The 26,455-nt window shown below is 39.9% G+C and overlaps 1 protein-coding gene across 2 annotated transcripts in view; it reads right to left on the bottom strand.

Moving 5' to 3' along the window:
- Nucleotides 1–26,455, bottom strand: part of NRG3 (neuregulin 3) — a 1,290,624-nt gene that overhangs the window by 39,978 nt on the left and 1,224,191 nt on the right. For both annotated transcript variants that reach the window (XM_082267408.1, XM_082267407.1), the window contains exon 8: nt 18,199–18,369. In XM_082267408.1, the coding sequence (XP_082123534.1) occupies nt 18,199–18,369 (171 nt within the window). The remainder of the gene's footprint in view (nt 1–18,198; nt 18,370–26,455) is intronic.

Below are 26,455 nucleotides of genomic sequence, written 5' to 3'. Positions count from 1 at the left end.
TAATTCAGAACAATTGCATATCGTGATATTTCTTTTTATAGTATGATTATGATTAATACATTACATTTTACCAACTGTCACATAGCTTTTGAAAAGGACACATGTAAATATACGTAAGTCCTTTTTTGCCTCTAATTTTCTATCCTTCCCTGCCTATTAGTCCTAATTACTTATGATGTTTTTCTTCCTAGGGCCTGCTTCCTCTCAGTCTTCATCCAGCAGTAAGCTGCAGCTCTAATTTTGTATTCATGCCTTAACAGGCCTGTTTCCATGGAGATGACTGTGATATTACCAGATTTGTGTTAGGCCTTCACTGCTGGATAAGGTTGGCAAAGAAGATTGACTATAATGGAAAAAGGCATTCTTTGAACTAGGAACAAAGTATAATCTTAGATTAAAAAAATAAAATAAAATAAAAAAAGAATGACACTAATTAAGGAGAAGACAAAAAGATTCTATTCTAAAAGTAGCTATGATTTCTTGCCTTTTTCTTATGTACAAATAACACTTAACAAATGAATACAATGCTAAGGTTAAATAACTCATGCTAGTAAATTCCACAGCTGTACTAAGTAGACAACAGTTCTGTTTCAAAGTTATATTCAAGGCATTCTGTTTCCCAAATCAGACAAAAATAACATAGAAAAAAATGCATGTGAGTTACAGTATGTTATTTTTTATCTGATTTTAGGAAAAACATTTTGACTTTAATACCACTTTAACCACTTGCCGACTGCCTAACGACGATTTACGTTGGCAATCAGCCCCTCACAGGCAAAGTGACGTAGGTCTACGTTGCTAGCCTGTGAGGCTCTAGGGAGCGAGCGCGCGCCGCTGGAGGCACGCTCCTGCTCGCTCACAGACCCCCCCCTCCGCGCGAGTGACCGGCGGTCACTCACGATCGTCCGTTACACTGGGAGAAAGGCAGGCGGCTAATGTAAACAAAGCCGCCTGTCATTCTCCCTTGTGTAACAGCACAGATCATACGGTCTTGCTATGAAGGACCGTTGATCTCTGCTGTTACATCACAAGTCACATCCAATCACAGTTAGAATCACGCCCCTAGGGACACACTTAACCCCTCCCTCTCAAATAAAGTTAACCCCTTCCCTGCCAGTGTCCTTTTTACAGTAACAGTGCATATGTATAGCACTGATTACTGTAGTAATGTCACTGGTAACCTCAAAAGTGTCAAAAATGTCAGTCAAGGGTCCGATCTGTCTGCCGCAATGTCGCAGTCCCGCAAAAAAGAAATCGCAGATCGCCGCCATTACTCGTTAAAAAAAAAAAAACAATAAAAATGACAAAAATCGTTCCCTTAGTAAACGCAATAACTTTTGCGCAAACCAATCAAAATACGCTTTTTGTGATTTTTTTTTACCAAACATATGTAGCAGAAAACAAATTGGCCTAAAATGTTAAATGTTGATTTTTAAATTTTTTTGGGGAATTTCATATAAAAAAATATGAAAAATATTGTTATTTTTGCAAAATTGTCGCTCTTTTTTTGTTTATAGCGCATGATCGAAAAATCGCATAGGTGATCAAATACCACCAAAAGAAAGCTCTGTTTATGGGAAAAAAAGGACGTCAATTTCATTTGGGTACAGCATCACACGACCGCGCAATTGTCCGTTAAAGTCACGCAGTGCCGAATCACAAAATAGGCCCTGGTCAGGAAGGGGGTAAAATCTTCCGGGGCTTAAGTGGTTAAAAAGGCATTGTTCCTTTGCTAATTCAGAACCATACCTAGAAGCATCTGCTATAATAACAATTCAGAGCAAGGGAGGAGGCAAAGAAGCATGGATCAGGAAATGTTTGTTTGTTGGTTGGGGATTATTACAGTACCGTTATCTGTGATTCTCTGCAGCCGGAATACAGATCAATCCTTACTTGTTAAAAACAGTTAAGAAAAAGTGGTTGCAAGATCAAAAGATTATCAACAAAAGGGATATAAGTGGAATAATGCCCTATGGTGATAGAAAGATAAACATGGAAACCCAAAACAAGTAGCTTGTGCTATCTGTACCCATTTCCAAACTTTATTTTCCATCTTGACAGAAGTATGCTTTTTATTTAGTGCACTGTATTGGGGATGCATATTGATTTTAAGCAGATGAAAACTCTGGTCCGGCCACATCTGGAGTAGGCTGTCCAGTTCTGGGCACCGGTCCTCAGGAAGGGAAGGGAAGGGAAGGGAACTGGAGAAAGTCCAGAGAAGGGCAACAAAAATAATTAGGGGAATGGAGGACATCAGCTATGAGGAAAGACTACAAGCACTGAACTGAGGGGGGATATGATATCAATGTACAAATACTGTACTGGTGACCCTAGCATAAGGAACAAACTTTTTAAAGAAAGGAAATACAATAAGATAAGTGGCCACTCACTAAAACTAGAGAAATAAAACGTTTAACCTTAAAATACGTAGGGGGTTCTTCACTGTAAGAGCAGTAAGGATGTGGTATTCGCTTCCAGAAGCAGTCGTATCAGCAGGGAGCATCGATAGTTTCAAAAAACTATTAGATGGACACCTTAAAGACCACAACATACAGGGGTATACAATGTACGGTTAATAGCAAACACACACACACATCATAGGTTGAACTGGATGGACTGATGTCTTTTTTCAACCTCACAAACTATGTAACTCATGTTAACTTAAAATAACGAAAACAAAAAACTTAAAATAGGTTAGAGTGAAAAGGATTATCAGTAGTTGATTAAAAGGTGTCTAAATATACAGTAGACTAATACATCTTATACTGGTACTTGAGGAGCAGGTGTCACCATAATAATGATTTACTTCCATCAACTAGATATGCTCTATGGTAATTTCATTTGTTTTTTACCTGATTAACTATATCATGTAAGTATAGCTGGACTGTAAGTATAGCTGGAGACATCTTCCTAATCTGAACCATACGATTCCATAATCAGAACCTTTCAGCTTTCCCATTTACAAATTTTGCTACATTTCGAACAAGAGGGTCATACCTTGTCTACCACTTCCTTTCCTCACCTAAATGAGAAGAGGGGTGATATTGGCCCAGTGAAAAGATTTTCCAATAACTTGGTGGACTATGAGCAATAACAATGCATCCAAAATTGAAAACACCTATAATAAGGCTTACCTGTAGGTAAAATTAAAATCTGCATGGTTTAGGAGATATTCGCCCTGCATGCAGACGCTGACACCAGTGGCGCATGCATTCTGAGGGTCCGGGGCTGTGACGTTATCGCGGCTCCGGCCACTCACAGAACCGGAGCTGCTGAACACAGAAGAGATGCCGAGGGAAGATGTTAGCTGCCTCAGCGGTGTCCGGGCGACCACGTCGGGGCTTCGTTCGAAGGTAAGTATTTCATAACGAGCTAGTATGCGATGCATACTAGCTCATTATGCCTTTGTCCTTTTTTTTTTGAGGATACAACTGTTTTAAAGTTTAGGTCCAGGTAAAAACTAACTCTAACGCTAAACCTGCTCTCTGCCACATTCTAACCCTAATCTATCTAACCCTGTAAAGCAAATATTGCTGTTCTTACCAATTCTTAAAGCGGAGTTCCGGCCACAAAAAAAAAAATTCAATGAACATACCCCTGGGACAGTCAGGGCTAGTACATTCCACAATGGCTAGCCTCTGATCTGTCCCAGTTCGCACTTACCTGCAAGAAGAAATACTCACTTTTAAAATTTCTTCTCCAGCGTTGCCATCTCTGTTGTGGGCAGCTGAAGCCAGCGCAATCCTCTTCTGCGTCCTCTTCCGTGTCTTCTTCTCCCAGAATGCGCCTGCACCGGCCCCTCTCGTCACTTCCGGTGCGACGCCGCATTCCTCCACAGCTTCTGGGCATGCCCAGAAGCTGTTTAGCAGGGAATGCGGCGTCGCACCGGAAGTGACGAGCGGGGCCGGTGCCGTCACATTGATTCCTGGGAGCGATGACGTTCAGCTCCCAGGAATCATTGCAAACCGGAAGTGACGGCGTGGGCCGCGGCCGCCGAGGGAGGAAGTGGAAGAAAGGTGAGTATTTCTTTTTACAATAACAAGGTAAGTAAAAAAAAAATCCTAACTATCCATTTCCTTTTCAGGTGAATAAAAGCAAGCGGATGGCCACAAAATCGATTATGTCGATTTTGTGGCCGGAACTCCGCTTTAAGCAGATCCAGTGCAGTCTCCAGCGGCGGAAGCTGTGTGCAGGAGAGGGCCCACAATGGCTGTGAAATGGCTGGGAAGTGACGTCACTCATCGACTTGCTACGGGGCTTCCGTTATTCACTGCCTTTCCTGCACCGGCCTCCACAATGAAGCTGCCGTTGACAACTGATACTGGGACCAGAGCAGATCAGCTGCAAAATAGGTAAGTACAGTGATTTTTACTTTACAGGGTTGAATAAATTAAGTTTAGAATGTGGCAGAGAGCAGGTTTAGCGTTAGTTAGGTTTAGCCTGAACTTCTACTTTTAACTTTGCAGTCTTCAGGTCATCCATGTAACATTACGTGATCTTCCTTTACTCCCCTGGCACCCTGGTGAGTCCAGATAGGCACGAGAGTCACAAAAAGTAAGTCCTTCTGAGAAATACTCTTCTTATTTTTAAAATATGCTAGGCAAAATATTTAAATGGCAAAAAAAGGTGGTTTTGGGCTATAATTTAACCTGAGATCCAAAACAGTAGAATCATATCCTATGGAGTTGTGCATGTTTGATTTTAGCAAGTCATTATCAACAATGATTTTACAGGCTGGAGCCTGTGGCAAAATTTAGCTATAAGGCATTATAGTTTAAATTGGTCTCGTCATTAGTAAATGGTATATAAAGGTGAGAAATAACTGCCTTTTCAAGCACTGAAAGAAAAATGTCTAAGTTTTCTTTCATTGACAGTAAAAATAAATGTGAAGCATGATACACAGCAGTTGGTCTTGCATTAGGTATTTCTGCTTTTTGGTAGGATGTCAAATATGTTCTCTTTTTTACAGCAAGCTCCTAAGAACACAATGCATAGGAGACAAAGAGTTTCTAATGGCTGATTAGCCTCATACAGATAAGGAAAGAAAGAAAAGACATTTAGTGTTGTATATTTACTGAGATATAATTACTTGAGAATGGCAGTAATATTTCTGTTTATAAAAAACATGTAATTACACTGGCAAACTGTCTAATTGTATTTCATTCAAATGAAAATGCTATTTCTTATGGGTCTTCTCATTGTTTGTATATATTTAGAAGTAATTTAATGTGAATTGAGAGTCAGATGTCTCAACAAGATCAATGGGAAACACGATATCTGTCTGCCTTCGGAGACATGGCCATGCTTCCAGGACAAAAGATGATAATTTCTGTAATGCATCTTACAGTTGAAAGCTGGATATATGCAATGAAGTATATGTTCTCTCTTTAGAATAGCCAAACTTTGGTGTCACCAGGGTGTTAAAGCGGAGTTCCGGCCACAGAATCGTTTTTTTTTTTATAAATACTTCCCAAACAGTGATCCACCGACCTTCATACATCCGCTAATCCGGTTTTAGACAGTTTAATAATTAATTGGCAATCATAAAATCTTACTTTATAAAAAGTTTGCTGAGCGCCGCCATCTTTGTCCTGGTCACCCAAAGCCGCAGTATGCAAATGTATGCCCTGCTTCCTGGTTCTAGCTCATTGTGCAAGCTGTGAGAGAAGCCCGGCCGCCTACATCACTGCCCATTGCCTCCTGGGAGTGATGAGTAAGAGCTCCCAGGATGCATTGTAGGACAAGAAGTGATTGCGCGGGCCTCGGCCATAGAGGGAGGAAGTGGAAGGAAAGGTGAGTATATTTTCTTCTGAAACAAGGTAAGTAAAAAAAAAAAATTCGGGAATATCCAATTCTTTTTCAGGTGACAATAAGGAAGCGGATGGCACAAAATCTAATGTAACGATTTCGCGTCCGGAACTCCGCTTTAAGGAATCTGGGTATGTAAAAATGATTGTGCTTATAACACAGTATTACTCCTTAGGGAAATCCAAGGTGGCTTTACAGTATATTGGCCCAGTCTTTAAATTTATAAGTGATGTTCAGATTAGACACATGGCTTACAGGGACTGAGCTATGAGTGGCATATAAAAACAAACTGGCGTTGGATTTTATGGTTTTAACACATGAATCTATTGGATGGATACTTCTGCATCATCTTTGTAGTCTAAAAACTTAACTTTTTTTTTTAAAGTTTGTCCATTGTTATCTCGAAAACAGCAACACTATGCAGTACTAATTTGAACTGTTCCATGATTTTTTCAACAGTGTGTGCTCCAGTCAACACATTATAAAAATATAAAAATACATCTGAAAGACATGAAGGAATGAATGCAAACCATTCTTTTTCAGATCATTGCTGGTGTAATGGCGACACTGAGTTCCAAACAGGTAGCTGGTCACCCTTTTATCACCCACAATGCCTATATTAATGTTCCTCAGAATGATGGCCCATGCTGAAGATACATTAATGAAATCTCGGTTCAAAATAGCAGCTCCTGGTGAGCTGAAAAGAAACACCTTGCGCGAGTGGTTTAAGGGTGCCAGCACAGCCCGTCTACAGATGCACACCAAAGATAAGTTCCAGAATTGCTGCACTCTTTGAAATCCATTATTGTATATCATAAAAACATCACAGACACCATGGAGATATCACAGATGGAACATATTTCACGCTAGTAGCAGCACTTTCTCAGGAAAGAGTGAAACATGTTCCATCTGTGATATCCCTATAGTGTCTGTGATGTTTTTATAATATACAATAAAGGATTTCGAGGAGTGCAGCGATTCCAGAACTTTTCTTTGATATTAATAAGATCTCCCTTTTGAGAGCTACCCAATGAGTCCTTGTGAGGTCGGTAGGTCTCAGACTTAGCTGTCAATGAAAACTTAAGTCCCCATTGACAACTGGCAGCAAGTCAGGGTGGTTTACCATAAGGTGATTGGCACATGCTAATGCTGCTACATATGGCCTGGGTATCTAGGGTTCAATGGCCCCTGGTTGCATAAGGCTTCATGTCTCATGGAGAGTAATTACTGTTTATACACAAACAGTTACAATTTGAAAAGGATACTCCTCGGCATTTCTAATGTTGCAATTTTAGTCAACACAATTTCTCCATAATGGCCCGTACACACGTTCCGAAAATCATACGAAAAATAACGCTTGTGAAAAGATCGGACGATAATATGATCGTTAGTACACAGCTTACGAGAGGCGATCACGACAGTTCGCCCGATATTATCCGGTCGTGCAAGCATAAAAATTTTGATCGTATTATAAAACATCGTACGATAATCGTATGAGCAGTAGACAGCGCATGAGCAGTAGACAACATTTCCCCTCACACGCTACAGCGTGGTTATGCATACCGGAAAGCTTTTGAATTATCGTCCGAGAAAATTCGTATCGTAAGTAACCTCTCCCATTTGTGAATATAATTGAGAGGTCCTAGCAACCAAACAAAAATGGATGGAACGTCGTCCGATTTTCGGATCGTGTGTACTGGGCATTAGGCTTTATAACAATGTGTGCAGGCCATGCATTTTTACTCTAAGGCAATCAATTACTCAATCTATTGTTGACTTTCAAGCAATTGGCCTTTGTATTAGGATCAAGTATGAATAAAAAGATGGCCCTTTAATTTATCAAAACCATCTCAAAAATATCTTTAAAAATCACAAACAAAATCATTTTAGTGAAGTAGGGAAGAAATAGAACATCTGCCAATGTTTTGAGATATAGTCAACATATCTCCGGTTTTTCTGGGGAATTTTGAAATGTAAGCCCATTTATAAAGCAGTTCACTGTAATCTCTGTCCCATATTCATGATTTTGACAGCAATGAAATTAATAAAGCAGTGTAAATACTGAATATATATCTCACATATTCAAAATAGTGGTTTTCTTCTATATTGTTAGCACAAGAGAGCTGGAAAGTAACATTCTTAAAGGCTGCAAAACTATTTTCTTCTATTTTATTTTTATTCCCCTCTCGTTCAGTTTATATTTTACCCTGCAGGTATTCGTTTTCTTAAAGCTGAACTTCAAATAGATATGTAAGAAACACAACTTACTGCAACTCTGTGTTATTTAAACCATCATGTATTGCACTTTTTTTTAAATGCAGGCAGTAAGTACCTGCATTTGATTTGGTATCAAATCATGTTCAATACCCTGTACAGCAGATTTCAGACTGGCAGAGGAAAAAAAAGGCACCAGTTAGCTGTTCTGCAGTGCTTATGTGTTGACAAAGAGATTGTCGATAGGAGGAGAGAGCTGAGTGATGGAGAGACAGTCCAGTCATGGGCTGGAGGAGGGACAAGATCTGTTTCTTCTGAACTACAGCAGCTAAAAATCAGTTCTCCTGCATGCCATACAGAGCTACTGTATGAGGAAGAACTTTGAGAAAATCTCAGGACTGGATGAACAGAAATACACAATTTTTTTTACAAAACTTTTTAAACACAATTGCAAGTCTCATGCAAGTGTGCATCATCCACTAGCGGGATCTGCCTGTACACTATATTACTAAAAGTATTGGAACATCTGCCTTTACATGCACATGAACTTAAATGGCATCCCAGTCTTAGTCCGTAGGGCTCAGTATTGAGTTGGCCCACTCTTCGCAGCTATAACGGATTCAACTCTTCTGCGAAGGCTTGTCCACAAGGTTTAGGAGTGTATTTATGAAAATGTTTGACCATTTTTACAGAAGCACAGTTGTGAGGTCAGGCACTGATGTTGGACCATAAGGCCAAACTCGCAGCCTGCGCTTTTATTCATCCCAAAGGTGTTCTATTGGGTTTAGGTCTGGACTCTGTGAAGGCCAGTCAAGTTCCTTGACCCCAAACTCACTCATCCTTGTCTTTATGGGCCTTATTTTATGGACCTACAACATTTTATTGAGAAGATAAAAAATAGTTCTACTTTGCTGACCTCTGTCTAGTTTTGTCCCTAGGATACAGTGGGTATAGAAAATAACCACCCCCTTTTAAAATATTCACATTTTTTTGTTTTTAGCCTGAAATGAAGACACAGCATTTTTGTTTTATCCAGCTGTATTTACTCAGTGCAGTTTAGAACATCCAAGTAAAAAATATAACATCAGCATGTTAAAAAAAAATCAACAACAGAATTACTGAGTACTGACACAAGGGATCACCCCCTTTAATTACAGCCTTTAGTCTGTTGGTATATGTCTCTACTAACTTTGCACATCTAGACATTGCAATATTTGCCCACTCTTCTTTAGTTTCAATCGATTTTTATTTAAATTTTAAATTTTCCAGAATTACGAAGAATGCACAAATTGTATATGTAACCGTCATATACCACCAGTAAACATAACTCAAAATAGGGGAGTACACGTTCTGTGCGGATAACAATAAACCATAAATATAATAACAGTTTAATAACAGTTTAGGAAAGTTGAGTTTGGTCGTACCATTTGTACCATTTCTCCCAGGAAGTTCTGATAACTTGGTATCTACCAATGGATGAAGCAAAGGAGACTTTGTATGCTGCATGGGTATGGGTCAACTGAATTATATCTATAATCTAGGTGAGGGTTTTTCCAATTTTTGACCAATGAAAGTTTGTGCCTCCGAAATTTCTCCAGCATAAGGGTGATGACTGGGGCAAGAATTTTGATATTCTAAAGGGGGTTAGATACCATTGTAACAGTATTTTTTGGGTAAGTTCCCATAAATGTATACATTTAGAAGCTTAGAAGGTCACAAAAAGTGTGGCCTGCCATTGTTCTGACGAGTAGACTAAACCCATTTCCCGTTCCCAAGCCAGGACAGGTGATGATTTAATGAACCTACCCTTGTCATTAAAGGCGTTATAAAATATAGAGATGTTCTTAATGTTGGAGTTAGGAGTCGTGAGGTATTGCACTATTTTCCAAGGGAGAAACACATTCAATGGTTGAACTGAGCATATAAAGTGTGTCAATTGTATGTATGTATAATATTCCTTTGAGAGTGCTCCAAATTCCAATTATAAGGATCTAAAGGTTTTTAACAGCTGGGCCTATCATGATGTGGTCCAAATTCCTGATTCCCTTGGAATCCAATTGAGCTAAAGCTATGTTGGGGATAATATGAGAGATGCTCAGGATGGGCATTTGTATAGTCGTTCTAGATGATTCGTCTAAAGAAGAGTTTAGTAGTGTTTGCCAGGCTTGTATTGTGGCTCTGATAGTACGAGATAGCCTGGAAATATTAAACTTGAGAAAGGGACTGGCCAATCGGTAATGGTGCAGATTACCAGGGATTTGGTAACTCTCCAGATTTGCCCAAGGGGTCTTGTGGAACTGGAGAAACCAGGATTTGGCTTGTGTAAGTACGGATGCTAGGTAGTAGTCTCTGATAACCACATGACTGTGCTTTTTTAAAGAAGGTTCTTGTAACCCAGATAGGCAGGGACCTGAACAAGAAGATTAATTGTGACAACAGCAGCATCTTGATGGCAGGCAGCTAATCTGCCTGACCAGGACAACTCCATTTTAGCTATATTCTGAAGTTTGGCGCTGAGGGTTGTCAGAAAGGGTAAATAATTTTCTGATACTAGGGGTTTGTCAGAAAGGGTAAATAATTTTCCGATACTATGGAGCCAACATCAGGTGCTAACGGGATCCCCAAGTATTTGATACCGTTTTGTTGCCATATATAGGGGAATTGGCTCTGTAAGGTATATTGAGTAGACGTGTTTATATTCAGTCCCAATATATATATATATATACATTCACTTTATAATAACAAACTTGAGAAAATAACAGCAAAGTCAAGTGTACCAAAGCCAGGGAAGTTTCCACATTTGTTAACATTAGGATGATGTCATCCACAAACAGGCTGATGACGTGGTTGGAGTTAAGGAAATGAAAACCTGTGATTTGTTGATGTGTTCATATGTAAGTAGCCAATGGTCCCATCAATAAATTAAAAATCAGTGGTGATAAAGGACATCCTTGTTGGGTCCCATTGGATACTGTAATGGTGTAGAAAGTACCCCGGCAGAGTAAACCTGAGCAGAAGGGTTTTTATACAGTACCATTATGACAGTGAATATCAGTCCTCCAAAGGCACCCAACACCTGTGCCAATACTCCCAGTGGATTCTGTCAATCACCTTCTCCGCATCCAGTGCAAGGAGCAGAGAAGGCATCCAACAGGCTTTTGCCAGATGAATTATATTAGTTACCCTATGGGTGGCATCTGTAGTCTGGCACACTTTAGTGAACCCAGACTGGTCTGGGTGTATGAGAAGGGTGTGTATGTCAATCAGTAGGTGGGCAATTAGTTTGGCATAGATTTTTTGATCATTGTTTAAGAGAGAAATGGGTCTGAAATTTTTAGGTGAAATGGGATCCTTCCCCAGCTTGGGTAGGGCACTGATTAAAGCTTTTAGCATTTCTTGCAGGAAGGGCAAAGAGGCAGCTGCTGCATTTTACAGTATGACCATGTAAGGTGACAAAATGTGTTTAAAAGTTTTTTTTTATACTCCCCTGTGAACCCATCGGGGCCAGGGGATTTGGTACCTGGTAGGGAGTCTACAGTGTGCTGAATCTCTAAAAATGTAAATGGGAGTTTAGTGAAAGCAGTTGGTCTTGGGACAATTGAGGGAGTTTCACCTTATGTAAAAACTCCGCAATTATGGTGGTAGGACAATGTTAGCATCTTTGCTCAAATTGTATAGCGAGCCATAATACTCGTTGAAGGCGTCCGCGATATCTTGGGGGTGGGATAACTTGACACTGGTGGAAAGATGGTGTAAGTACTGAATTGTAGTTTTCTGTCTTTGTCCTTTCATCTTATGTGCTAGCAGTTTTCCAGCACTATTACCAGAGGCATAATAGCTAATTTTCAGTCTCCTATTTGTTTTTTCAAAATCTTCCAAGAGAAGGGAGCATAATTTGTTTTGTAAAGTGAACAATTTTTTGGAAAGATGGTGTATGTTTATTTAGGTTGTCAGTAGTGTCAATTTCTTTGATGAAAGTGTTGGTAGGTTTCTGCCATTGCCTCTTAGCCCTGACGCCCAGTTTATTAAAGAAGCCCCTTATGAATGCCTTGTGGGCATTCCACAATGTAAAGGGGTCATTCGCAGAGTCATTGTTTAACTCGTAGAATTCAACGAGGGGTTTTCCCAGTTTGGCTTTTGAGTCTGGTTGTTATAAGAGATGAGGGTTGACTCTCCAAATGTTGGTAGTGTAGATTGGAAGGGAGTCTTGGATTGATAATAGGACTGATGCGTAGTCCGACCACATGATGGTGTTGATAGAGGAAGCTGTGACTTTTCCCAGTAGCCATCTTTCCAGCAAAAATAAGTCAATCCTTGGATGGGAGTTTGAGAAAAAGGTGAAATCCTTTTCACTAACATGGAAAAAACGCCATACATCGTAGAGGTCATGGAGGGGGATGTGGCGTTGAAATGATTGAGTTTTCTGTTTATGTGTTGATGTGGAATCCATAGACTGGTCTGGGGTAAAGTTAGAGTCCCCACAAATAAGTAAGCCACCTTGTTGATGTTTACGTATTATCTTCATGATCTTGTTAAAGAAGTGTAGTTGGTTAGTGTTAGGGGCATATACTTTTGGCTTAAGTAATGGTCGTGGAGTTGATGTCGCAGATAAGTATCAGGTTTCTGCCATGAGGGTCTGTAATTGCCTTTTGGAGGGTAAAATTTACTTTATCCTTAATAGCTGTTAGCACTCCCCCTTTTATTTTTTGAATCGGTATTGGAAAAATAAAAAAAAGGGCATTGAGGTGGGTGCATTGTTGCAGAAGTGCATCTCCTGCATGCCCAGTATGTCACATTGCAATTTTAGTGCTTCCTGCCACAGAGACTTTCTTTTTACTGGATGGTTAAGGCCATTTGAGTTGATGGATAAGTTATGTCAGTCCCATATTCTATTGGGGAAAGATTGAGTGTTTGGGTGCGGTGTGCATTTACTCACTGTGGTTATTAGATGCCCTCTAGTGGTCAGATCTGGAAACATCCGCATTTCAGACTTTACTTTCATAGACAATTGTGTGTAGGATATGTGGAGGAACTGGTTCTTAAGTGGAACATGCGAGTACTCAGAAAAAAAGAAACAGAAACAAGTAAAACATTTAAAAAGAAACAATCGATTTGTATGTCTGGTAGAACAAAACTGAGAAGTTTTGGAACAAGTGGATACAATACCGTATGCAGCCTCCACTGCTCAAGCTGTAATAGGGGTATGTAGAGCCAGTTTCCTATCCTCCTCCGTACAGGAGAACTGGGTGATTTTTTTTAAATCTGTTTTTAATCTGTTGCCAAGATCAGGAGTTTTATTCGTCACCAATTTCCACTCCGGCTCAATGTATTTAGCCTTCCTGACTGATGAGGAAGGGACATCCCCCTTCTAAAAGTATCTTCCAGTTTTTCAACAAGGAGATACCTTTTTCTAAAGAATTTATGACATTAGTGTGGCCTTTTTTTGTGATCGTGATTTTTGTAGGGTATCCTCATTTGTAGGTGATGTCATGATTCCTCAAGGCTTTTGTTATGGTGTTGAGGTTTTTCCTCTTCATCAATATACATTGAGATAGATCTGCGTAAAATTGCAGACCTGAGTATTGAGAAGGTAGGCAATCTTTTTTCCACATTGCATACATAAGCTTCTCTGTGGTTTGGAAAAAGTGCAGACGTAAAATTACATCTCTGGGAACCTAGTGTCCTCCCCTGAATCTGCAGTATATCTGGTATCTGTATGTTTGTGCTGCTTATCAAGTTTAAATCTGGATTTCTCTGGGCTCCCAGAGAGAGGTGTGGGGTTACCTGAGTTGTAGCTGTGAAGGGAATTGCAGGCTGTGTCATGCGAACCCTGGAGTGAGGATCCTGGAGCCGCCAGTGCCGCTCTGAGTGCAGGGGGAGAAGGCCCTCCGGTGCTATCTTAAATGCTCCCATGCTGTTGCTGCTAAAAGAAAGCAGTATTTTTGTTGGGGCTTCTGAGCCTCCTTTCTCTTTTGGGACATATCTGCTGGTATCCCTGGGGTGTGAAGAGTAAACTGCCTGTGTAATGGGCAGAAATGGTGCACTTGGCAAGTTGCTGTGTGCCGATTCTTCTCCCGTACCGCCGGAGCTTCTGTTCAGGCCTCCATCCCACTCTGCAGCTAGCTCTCTCAAGTTCAATTAAATTTGGTGGTGATCCTGAGAAACACCCACATAACAGGATATTACCACCTCCATGCTTTACTGTAGGAATGGTGTTATTTGGATGGTGAGCTGTATCGGATTTCCGCCAGTCATATTGTTTGGTGTTGAGGCCAAATAATTAAAATTTAGTCTTATTTGACCATAACACCTTTTTCCATGTGGCCTCAGAATCTTTAAAGTGCATTTTGGCAAAGCTTAGTCGTGACTGCATGTGGCCTTTCTTGAGGAGTGGCTTTTTTCTTACAATTGTCCCGAACAAGCCACATTTGTGGAGAATTTGTGATATTTCTGTCACATGCACACAATGACCACTCTTTGTCATAAATTCCTGCTACTGCTTCAGAGTTGCTAAAGGTTTTTTGGTAGCCTTTCTGACCTCATCCTCCTCCTGGCTCTTTCATCCAATTGGGAGTGATGTTGTGATCCAGGGAGGGTCTGTGTTGTACCAAATACCTTCCACTCCTTAAAAATATACTTTACTGTGCTTCTAGGCATTGACATAGCCTTTGAAATTTTTTGTACCCATCTCCTGACGTGTGTCTGTCCACAACTTTATCCTGGAAAACTTTTGACAGTGCCTTGCCACCCATGGTTAATTGCTTGCTTAGGTTGTATGAACTGAAACGCTCAAAGAAAGCTCTTTACATGCGAAGCTAATCACAATTACCACAGCTGATCATAGTTAAAAATCAAATGGCTTTGTGTTGCATTGACTTTTTGACTGATTGAGTTTACAAGTCCTTTTTAGAAGGTGGTGATCCTTTTTCCAACTCAGTGATTTTTTTTTTTCCTGACATGTTGGTGTTATATCTTTCACTTTGATTTTATAATTTGTAAATACAGCTGGGTAAAACAAAAACCATGTCTGTCTTCATTTCAGGCTGAGAAGCAACAAAATGTTATTATTCTAAAGTGGGTTGATTCTTTTCTATGCCAATGGTAAGTAAAGATCTTCTAAAGATTTTCGAATAAGAGCTTTGATACCAGAATATGCAATGACAAAGTCTGATCAGCCTGTTTTAAAATTGTACATTACTTTATAGCTATAACTCAAACACAGGCTCTTGTAATTTGAAATTTTAATTTAATTTGGGATATTTCAAACATCATAAGCAGTTTCCAACCCCCTGGGGAAAGTGATTTTCCTTTTGCTTGGGAAGTAAAGTGTGCAAAGGGAAATTACTTTCCCTAGGGGGTTGGAAAAAGCAAATTGAATTTCAAATATGGCATGGAAATGCACTGCCAGCTTTTAAGCCCCTAAAGTAACTTCTCTACTTGCTTAAGCAAGTAACATGTGTAAACAGTATTAACATAAAGGATAAGTGGACAATCATTTCTACTAATGGCAGCCAATGTAGCTGCAAAGATTCAGACTAGCCATACACAGGAGCATCCAATTTTTCAGAGGTGAACAGTCACATTCCCATTCCTCTATTCAGCCTACATAGAATAGTTTAATGATACCCCCATTACCAATTATAAGGCTGTATTTTGTGATATCAAGTGGTTCTATTGATCTCTGCATTATCAGTTGAGATAAATGGAAAGTCAAACAATAATCTAGCCACTTGCAATAAAGATACTAGCCTTCTGATGCGCCAAATGTAGAGCAGTTATTGAACAATCAACCATATCGGTGTGATATCAGCTTGTACATGGACATATTTACTTTTTATTTTCTACAGGGTTTTAAAATGAGCACCAAATAAAACACAGGTTTAGGTATTCTTTATAAAAACAGATGAGTTATGCCTGTCTTTTTTTTTTTTAACCCATTGTATTGCAAAAAAGTATTAACCACTTAAGCCCCGGAAGATTTTACCCCCTTCCTGACCTGGGCCTATTTTGCGATTCGGCACTTTAACGGTGAATTTAACGGACAATTGCACGGTCGTGCGACGCTGTACCCAAATGAAATTGACGTCCTTTTTTCCCACAAACAGAGCTTTCTTTTGGTGGTATTTGATCATCTGTGCGATTTTTTGATCATGCGTTATAAACAAAAAAAGAGCGACAATTTTGCAAAAATAACAATATTTTTTACATTTTTTTATATGAAATTCCCCCCAAAAAATATAAAGATCAAAATTGTTTAACATTTTAGGCCAATTTGTTTTCTGCTACATATGTTTGGTAAAAAAAATTGCAAAAAGCGTATTTTGATTGGTTTGCGCAAAATTTATTGCGTTTACATTTTTGACACTTTTGGGGGGTACCAGTGACATTACTACAGTAATCAGTGCTATACATATGCACTGTTACTGTAAAAATGACACTGGCAGGGAAGGGGTTAACTTTATTGGAGAAGGAGGGGTTAAGTGTGTCCCTAGGGGCGTGCTTCTAACTGTGATTGGATGTGGCTTTTCATGTAACAGCAGAGATCTACGGTCCTACATAGCAGGACCGTATGATCTCTGCTTTTACACAGGGGAGAAAGACAGGCGGCTTTGTTTACATTAGCCGCCTGCCTTTCTCCCGGTGTAACCGAGGCTCACATGCACGGGGAGGTCCGTGAGCGAGCGGGAGCGGGAGCACGCTCGCTCCCTAGAGCCTCACAGTTTAGCGACGTAGTACTATGTCACTTTGCCTGTGAGGGGCTGACTGCCGATGTAGATAGTCGTTAGGCAGTCGGCAAGTAGTTAAAAAATGTCAGACAACAACATTAATAGGCTACCATTAACCGCTTGTTTGTTCCTTGGCCTAGTTATGAAATACACACACTATGAGAGATGTGACATTTTAGTAAGGCCCCTTTCACACGGGCGATCCAATCCGATCCATCTATCAGTTTTTCAGGGCGGACCTGATCGGATGCACCATGCATCCCTATGGGGCAGCGGATGTCAGCGGAGACATCTCCGCTGACACCCGCTGCTCTCCGATCCGATCCTGCCCGTGAAATTCGGAAACCCTATTTTCCATCCTTCTGGAGGATCGGATCTGATGAGACTGTTCTCATCTGACCTCCCCATAGAGGACAGCGGGGATCTGACAGCTCCATCTCCGCACACAGAGCGGAGACGGAGCTGTCATCTGCTTGCTCATCGAGGATTGGCGGCTCAATCCCCCTCTGAGCAGAACGGACTCCGTTGGCCAGTGCACCAGTGTGAAAGAGGCCTAACTGAAACTCTAGTTGGCAATGACATGTATAATTAAATCTTATATGTATAACTTCCGCTCAGTAATCTGAGACAAGTGTCTAGGCAATAAGGGAAGGAATGTCTTTTAAAAATATACACGTGTAGACCTCTGGAACTTTGAAAACAAAGTGACATGGTAATATTCTTTTACTCCCCACATGTGTATGCTATGTACTCATCTAGACAAAGTTCCCAATGCACTTTGGGGCTGATTTACTAAAGGCAAATAGGCTGTTGCAGAGAGCTTAGTGAACGTGGTGACATTTCGCTTTTAAAAGAATACCCAAACACATGCAAGAAAAAAAGACAGTATGTTGCTTGCACATAATCGTATGACCTCATTCACTAAGCAATAGGAAATTCCCTTGAAAAATACATGTCCATTGAAAAGTTATTTGCCTTTAATAAATCTACCCCTTTCTGCCTAGAGCTGATCCCACTTCTTTCCTCCATAGCTTCAAATCTGTTTGCTAGAATTGGTACAGATGGATCTATACCATATATAAAAAAATTTATATGAATTGTTAAATCAATTTGCAGGTAACATTTTCTCTTGGCTAAAATTTTCCATTAGGATATGATTTTATCATTAGATATATCTGATTCTTAACATTTACAAACTTCCAACACTTGAAGGAACACATGTCAAACAGTTAAACAGAAGAGTTCTGCTATAACACTTTGCTAGCACCATATCGAAATTAAAGCACTATTTCCTCCAGCTGTCTATATTTAAAATATTTCTCGGATTTTAATTTTTCATGCTTTGGGATCATCAGAAGGTAGAAGCTCAGGTTAAAGTAGATACGTTTCTCCTTTTTTAATCTTGAGATTGATATTGCATTTTCATGCTCTAGTGGTTTTCATCACCTACCCTTGGCAAGGTATTGTGTCCTGATCTATAAGCCCAGGCTCCTCCAGCTGTTGATATGCTGGTCCTGTAATCCCATTGAGGCGACCTCTGGGCAGAGGGGGAGTTCTCCGAAAGGCATTTCTTTGAAGCATTCTACTCCTTTGGCTGGGACTACAGCATGTTGAAAGGTTCCTACACATTAAACACATTAGAGTCACTTAATGTCTTTCCAAGTAAACATCTCATGATTAGATACAAAATGAACAACGTTAAACCAAATATAATCATAATACTGACAACATGAATTTTACATTGAAAAACAAATTAAAGTGATAATTAAGACAATTATATATTTTTTAAAAGAAACATATTATACTTACCTGCTCTGTGCAGTTGGTTTTGCACAAAGCAGCCTCAATCCTCCTCTTTTCAGGTCCCCTGCCAGAACTCCTTGTTTCCTCCCTCCTGCTAAGTGGCTCCAGAGCAAGCAGCTTGCAATGGAGGCACCCAAGCAGGCTTACTCCCGAGCTGCTGCCCTACGTGTCCATTCACACACAGGACCAAGGCTTGGTCCTGCCCCTCTCTCTTCTCATTGGCTCACTGGCTGCGATTAACTGTTTCAGCCAATGGAAGGAGAATCCCAAGAGAGCCGAGGCTCTTGTCCACATACCTGCATCACGGTGGAGCCCAGGTAAGTATAAGGGGGGCTGCTGTACACACATAGTTTGAAGATGCTATGTTTAGGACTTACTTTAATCTCAACATGTGTTACCAGCACTAAGCCTTGTGCACATGGGTCCATACACTGTCAAGAAGATACGTATTTCTGCACCCGAGAATCACAGATCTTTGTGTACAGCCATGGCCAGCAGCCTGTACAAATCAAAGACAGGCTGACAGATGCCATGGCTGTATGTATTTAACTGCACAACAAAGAAGTTGCATGAATACTGGGAGGGAGGAGTGGCTCTGAAAGCAAAGCATTGGGATTGTAAAATATTATTTTAATAATTATTTCCAAGGATAAAATGGCAAAAAACTTTTCCTTAAAGTGGAACTTTAGTCAGAAAATGACAGTTTGCCCTGATAAATCACTTCAGGCTGGCTCCTTTTTGCAGGCATAGCTACGTAAAACATTAAAAATAGGTACCTATGCTGTTAAAAATCCAGTAATGCATGTTTCGCACTGCTCTCCACATGCTCAGTTGCTCTCTGTTCTAAGCACTGTGCCTAAAATCAGATCAAATAGAGGCCAATCAGCTGACAGCTTTAAGATTTAATATTGTGGTAGGGAAAAAAAAGAAACAGAAATGACATGGAGGGAACACAGATTAGGGAGTGAGAAAAGAAAAGCTAAAAATCTTATCTCCCTGATTCTCTCTCCTTCCTCAACCTATGAACTTCAGCAAAGTAAAGCTTCTGTCAGCCTTCCTTACTAGCAAAGCCAAGTGTTTTTAAGGTCTCCTTTTTTTAAAATAAGAAACACTTACCTGCTCTGTGCAGTTGGTTTGGCACAGAGTGGCCCGGATCCTCCTCTTCGTGGGTTCCTATTCAGTGCTCCTGGCCCCTCTGCTCTTTTGAGTGCCCCAGCAGCAAGCAGTTTGCTGTGGGGGCACCCAAGTTGAGTCACAGCCCCCCTCTGTCCATTCAGACACAGAGCTGTGACCCAGCCTGCCCCCTCTCTCTCCTGATTAGCTGACGGCCTTTGATTGACAGCAGTGGAAGCCAATCGAGCCAATCTGCTGACTTAGTTAATAAGGAGGGGATTCCCGGGCAACTTAGAAAGTCCTGCAACATTACTGGATAAAGATGGGCTCAGGTAAGTAATAGGGGGGCTGAGGGCGGCTGCTGCACACAGAAGGATTTTTTTTATCTTAATTCATAGAATGCATTAGAATAATAATAAAAAAAAACCTCATGCCTTTACAATCCTTTTAAGGCTGGAAATGCACATATTTTTAAAAACAGGACGTGAAATATAGTTTTTGAGACCAAGGAAAAGGGGAGAATTTCCCATAAGGAAGTAACTAACCTGGGTTCAACAAAATGGCCGCCTACAACAAGAGGAAACAGGAGCAATTCTGGAGGCAATTTACAGCACGCATTTTGATGGCATTTTATTAATGTGAAATATAAGTTCTTTTATTAAAGAACATTCATTCTTATTAAACTGGTGTGGATAAATTTCTGTTTTACTTTCCTTAAAGTTGAGTCTTAAAGTGGAACTAAGCCCACCAATTTCATAGTTTACCAAAACAATTACTGTAAATTCAAGGTATTCCATGATTGATAACTACCACATTTACTTGTGCTTTAAACTGAACTGTCAAACTATCAAATAGCTGGTGTTATAACTGATTACATGTGCAGCACCATGAAAAGTGTGGATCAAACAGTGGCTAAGATGACTGCTTCCTTAGCTATAAAGGATAATAGAGTTTAGTTCTGCTTTAGTGTCTTCCTTCCAAAATGCAGCACACTAAAACTGAAACAAATGTTCACATTCACTGTAAAATCTTGTAACTGCAGAGTTCCCCTTATGATCTTATCAGTGGTGTTTGCACCAGCGGTGTCTGCACCAGCAAAGCACAATGAAAGAAGCGTTCTAAGAGGAAGATTTTTTTTGCCAGGAGCAACTGATCAGCTTGAATTGTCATTTTTACAGTTTAGTTTTAAAAAGGAATATATTATTTTAATTGTTCATCATGAGAAACAAGACATTTTCCTTGAAAACACTTTTTTTACTTATGTCCTAATTAAAGATCTCTCATCGATAGATATACATATTTAAAGTGGAAATAAACCCCCCTGTCCTTTTTAGCCAAGAATGCTTCCATCTTCCATCCTGGCTTCTGTTTGATCTGCAACTGCCAAGGTGCTGCACATGTGATCAGTTATGACTCCAGCTATTTGATGGTTTGACAATTCGGTTGACAGCACAAGCAAATGTGACAGTTATCATTCATGGCATGCCTTGAAAGTAACTGTTTTTTAAATAGTTAATTTGATGGGTTTAGTTCCACTTTAAAATATGTTTATGAAATCTGCTTATCTATAAAGGTATTACTAGGTGATTTTATTAATTCTTCCAGAACATTTAGTGCTGTGTGAGCATATACAAATAGCCACTTCCTCTTCCCATAGCCATATGTCAAGGAGTTCTGTAATGGTCATACTACACCTTATATATTAAAAAGAATTTCACAAGTAGTGTTTGATTCATTCCCATTGTTGGAGAATTTTACAATCAACAGTTAGTATAACCATAAATCAGTGACAAAATCTGCACTGTGCTATAAATGGAAAATGGAGGCAGCTAACAAAAAGTTAGCATAACAAACCTCAAAGCAAATATATAATAATAGTGTAGCACCAGAGAAATGTAACTGTGTCAACTCTAAATGATAAACTATATACAGTGAAACTAATACAAGCATGAAAACATTTAGAACTTTAAAAATTGTGTCAATGAAGACTGAAACGTGAAAATTGCATAATAAAATAACGTCCAAGAACATAAGTAATGAAGTGAAAAAGATGAGTTTAATGGAGTAACTCCAGTAATCATGAAGGTATTTCTCTAACTGTGCTCAAGTTACCACCCACCACCATCGAGTGAATTCAAAACTCACCAAAGAAAATGGCTGCCATTACAGCAGCATGTGCGCCTTTAAAGAGGAAGTAAACCCTCCTCTGCAACTTGTACCTATAGGTAAGCCTATGATAAGGTTTACCTATAGGTACTGTAAATATCTCCTAAACATGTACCGTTTAGGAGATATTTACCTTACATGCAGCCAGTGACATCACTAGCGCATGTGCTCTGAAGGAACAGCCACTCGTGCTGTTCCTTCAGAGCCCCGTGCCGTGACCGTCGGCTCCCGCGCACATGCGCGGGAGTGACGTCACCGCGGCTCCGGCCAATCAGATGGCCGGATGCCGCGATCCCGGAAGACGGACGACTGGACATGTCGCCCGTCATAGAGGTAAGCGGGCGGCAAGGCGGGGGCTCGTTCTAAGGTAAGTATTTCATAATGAGCTAGTATGTGATGCATACTAGCTCATTATGTGTTTCTCTTTCAGGGTGAAAAAAAAAAAGATTTTCGGTTTACAACCTCTTTAAGCTTATATGGAAATTTCACGGGGTACAGTGCAGCAATACGCTTCCAATGGAACCTCTAGGCAAGATCCAGCTGAGGCTAAATGAAGCAAACCAGGAACCCAAGTAGAATTTCCATAATGTGATAGGTTTAATAATCGAGGAAGTGTTTTTCGTCCAATGGGACACCTTGATAATGGTCTATTGGACGAAACATATTGGGATGGGATATTTGGTGCTGACATCTTGCTGCTGAGCGATTCTGGGTTGCCACTGGCTTTGCATGTGAGTTTATTTGATTTTATCTTGGATTTTATGCTGTTTTATGTCCCTCAATTAATAAACCTACTACACTGGGCTCCTGGTGAGCTTCTTTGATCCTATGCTGGCCTAGAGGTGCCTTTGAAAACCTATTGCTGCACTCTACCCTGTGAAATTTCCATATATACCTAAAGGCACAAATGCTTGCACTTTAAGAATATACAGTACTAACATTTCTGGACTTTCATATGCAATTTGCATGTTTCAGTCTTAATTGACACCATTTTTTTGAGTTCTAAATGTTTTCATGCATGTATTAACCACTTGCCAACGGCCGACAGTAATCCTACTGCAGCAGTGTGGCTCCCTTGGGTCCAGCGACGTAGCCATAGGTTGCTGGACTCCTAGTGGTCTCGGCGGCATGCATGCGCCGCCGGAGACTCGCTCCCACTGTGTTTAGGCACAGTGGGAGTCGGGCTGGAGGAGGAGAGGCGGTGATCGCAGCCTCTCTTCCCCGATTGTCGGGGAAAGTGTGAGAACACCCGCCTGCTTATGTAAACAAAGCAGGCAGATCTTCTCAGTGACAGACAGGGAGAGATCAGAGGATTCAGCATAGCGGAACCTGCGATCTCTATCTGTGTCACAGAACCCCCACCCCCCCACACACATCAGTAAGCATGAGGCATACATTTAACTCTTTGATCACCCATAAGGTTAACCCCTTCCCTGCCAGTGTCATTATTACAGTACCAGTGCATATTTTTAGCACTGATTACTGTAGTAATGTCACTGGTCCCCCCAAAAGTGTCAAAAATGTCAGTTAGGGGTCCGATCTGTCCGCCGCAATGTAGCAGCCCTGGAAAAAATTGCAGATCGCCGCCATTACTAGTAAAAAAAAACAATAAAAATTACATAAATATTTCCCGTAGTTAGTAAACGCGATAACTTTTACGCAAACCAATCAAAATATGCCTATTGCAATTTTTTTACCAAAAATATGTAACAGAAAACAAATTGGCCTAAAATGTTAAAAAAATTTGATTTTAATTGTTTTTCTTTTTTTGAGGAATATTATATAGCAGAATGTGAAAAATATTGTTTTTTTTTTTTTCAAAATTGTCGCTCTTTTTTTGTTTATAGCGCAAAAAAAATAAAAATTGCACAGGTGATCAAATACCACCAAAAGAAATCTCTATTTGTGGGAAAAAAAGGATGTCAATTTTATTCGGGTACAGCGTTGCACGATCATGCAATTGTCCGTTAAAGTAATGCAGTGCCGAATCGCAAAATAGGGCCTGGTCAGGAAGGGGGTCAAATCTTCCGGTCTTAAAGTGGTTAATTTCACTCCATCTAGTTTATCATTTAGAGTTGACACAGTTCAATTTCTCTGGTGCTACACTATTGTTATATAGTTAGTATAACCAAGATACTGTATTTACAGTATTTGTCTTAAATGTATCTTTCAGCGACCACTGCAGAACTTTACATTCTTGGGTGCGTAACTCTCATTTTGTTACAACCCTTCCTGTCTGGCTGGCCACAAGGAAAATGTCTTGAAAACCCATTTCTATTCTATGCCACTTTCCTATAGATTCTCAAAAGATTTAGTACCCCCCCCCCCCCCCACTACCGCATGAAATTTGCATGCTTACCATAGCCAAACAGAAGTTGCACAATTGTACTTATCCTTTATATCAGGTCTATAAGCTCCAACATCATCTATTCATGCCTACCTAACAGAAACGTAAGGAATGAAGTCTATCTGTTTGAAAATGAACAAAGAAGTTTACAAAAACCTGCACATTTTTCCTGACTGTTGATAGGGATACCATGACTTATTCTCAATCTATAATATGTGAAACCTCTAGGGTAGTTTTTGATGGCAGTTTGACATTTAGAGATTAACTGTCAGTTATTGTTAAATCTTCATTGTTCTATCTTAGAAACATAGCAAAAAGAAACATCCTGCAAACATCACTTGACTGCAAATAATATACCCTACTTTAACCATTTCTGAGCCAGAAGTTTTTACCCCCTTAATGACCAGGCCATTTTTTGCAATACTGCACTGCGTTTCTTTAACTGACAACTGCATGGTCGTGCGACACTGTACCCAAATAAAATTTATGTATTTTTTTCCCCACAAACAGAGCTTTCTTTTGATGGTATTTGATTGCCTCTGCAATTTTTATATTTTGTGCTATAAACAAAAAAAAAAAAAAAAAATGACAATTCTGAAAAAAATAAAATTATATATATATATATATATATATATACATACATACATATATATATATATATATATATATATATATATATATATATATATATATATATATATATATATATATATATATATATATATATATATATATATATATATGTATATGTGTTTTCTTTCTGCTATAAAACATTCCCAATAAAAAAATCAAATTTTTTCATCATTTTAGGCCAATATGTATTATGCTATATATTTTAGGTAAAAAAATAATCCTAATAAGTGTATATTGATTGGTTTGCGCCAAAGTTATCGCATCTACCAACTAGGAGAAAGATTTATATCATTTCTATTTATTTTTAAACTAGTAATGTCGGCAATCAATGATTTTTAGCGGGGCTGCAACATTGCTGCAGACAGATCGGATGCCTAACGGACATTTTTGACACTTTTGGGGGGACCAGTGACATTACTACAGTAATCAGTGCTAAAAATATGCACTGTTACTGTACTAATGACACTGGCAGAGAAGGGGTTAACACCAAGGGTGATCAAAGGGTTAAATGTGTCCCTGGGGGGGGGTGCTTTCTAACTGTGTGGGGGATGGACTTGCTGAATGAACACAGAGACCTGTGTTCCTAAATAGGAGGAACACAGGATCCCTGTGTTCATTACGGACAGAACAGCGGTCTGCCATGTTTATAATGGTAGACCGCTATTCTGTCTCCATGGGGAGCGATCATGGGTGCCCCGGCGGCAATCGTGGCTGCCGGACCCGCTGATTAGCTCCCCCTGTGTGTATATACATATACACACACTTTATTGTATTTCTTCTGAACTACAGCAGCTAAAAATCAGTTCTCCTACGAGCCAGACAGAGCTACTCAATGGGAGCAAACTTTATAAATCTCAGGACTGGATAAACAGAAAAATATTTTTTTACAAAACTTTTTCATAACAACTCTCATATACACTATATTACCAAAAGTATTGGGACACCTGCATTTAAACACACACAAACTTTAATGGCATCCCAGTCTTAATCTGTAGGCTTCAATACTGAGTTGGCCCACCCGTTGCAGATATAACAGCTTCAACTCTTCTGGGGAGGCTGTCTACAAGGTTTAGGAGTGTGTCTACGGGAATGTTTGACCATGCTTCCAGAAGTGTATTTGTGAACTCAGGCACTGATGTTGGATGAGAAAGGTCTGGCTTCCAGTCTCCACTCTGCTTCATCCCAATGGTGTTCTATCGGGTTGAGGTCAGGACTCTGTGCAGGCTAGTCAAGTTCCTCCACCCCAAACTTGCTCACCCATGTCTTTATGGACCTTGCTTTGTGCACTGGTGGAAAAAGATGGAAGGGGCCATCCCCAAACTGTTCCCACAAAGTTGTGATCATAAAATTGTCCAAAATGTCTTGGTATGCTGACACCCTAAAAGTTTCCTTCATTGGAACTAAGGGGCCAAGCCCAACCACTGAAAAACAACCCCACATCTTAATCCCCCCTCCACCAAATGATTTGGACCAGTGCACAAAGCAAGGTGCATAAAGACATGGATGAGTGATTTTGGGGTGTAGGAACTTGACCTCAATCTGATAGAACACCGTTGGGATAAATTAGAGCAAAGACTGTAAGCCTTCTTGTCCCACATTAGTGCCTGACCTGTTTTTGGGGTCATTATCATGTTGGAATACTGCC

This window comes from Pelophylax lessonae (assembly GCF_965119305.1).
Source record: "Pelophylax lessonae genome assembly, chromosome: 9".
Taxonomy (NCBI): Eukaryota; Metazoa; Chordata; class Amphibia; order Anura; family Ranidae; genus Pelophylax; species Pelophylax lessonae.
The sequence above is the reverse complement of the archived record's forward strand: the minus strand, read 5'-3'. Positions and strand labels throughout refer to the sequence as shown.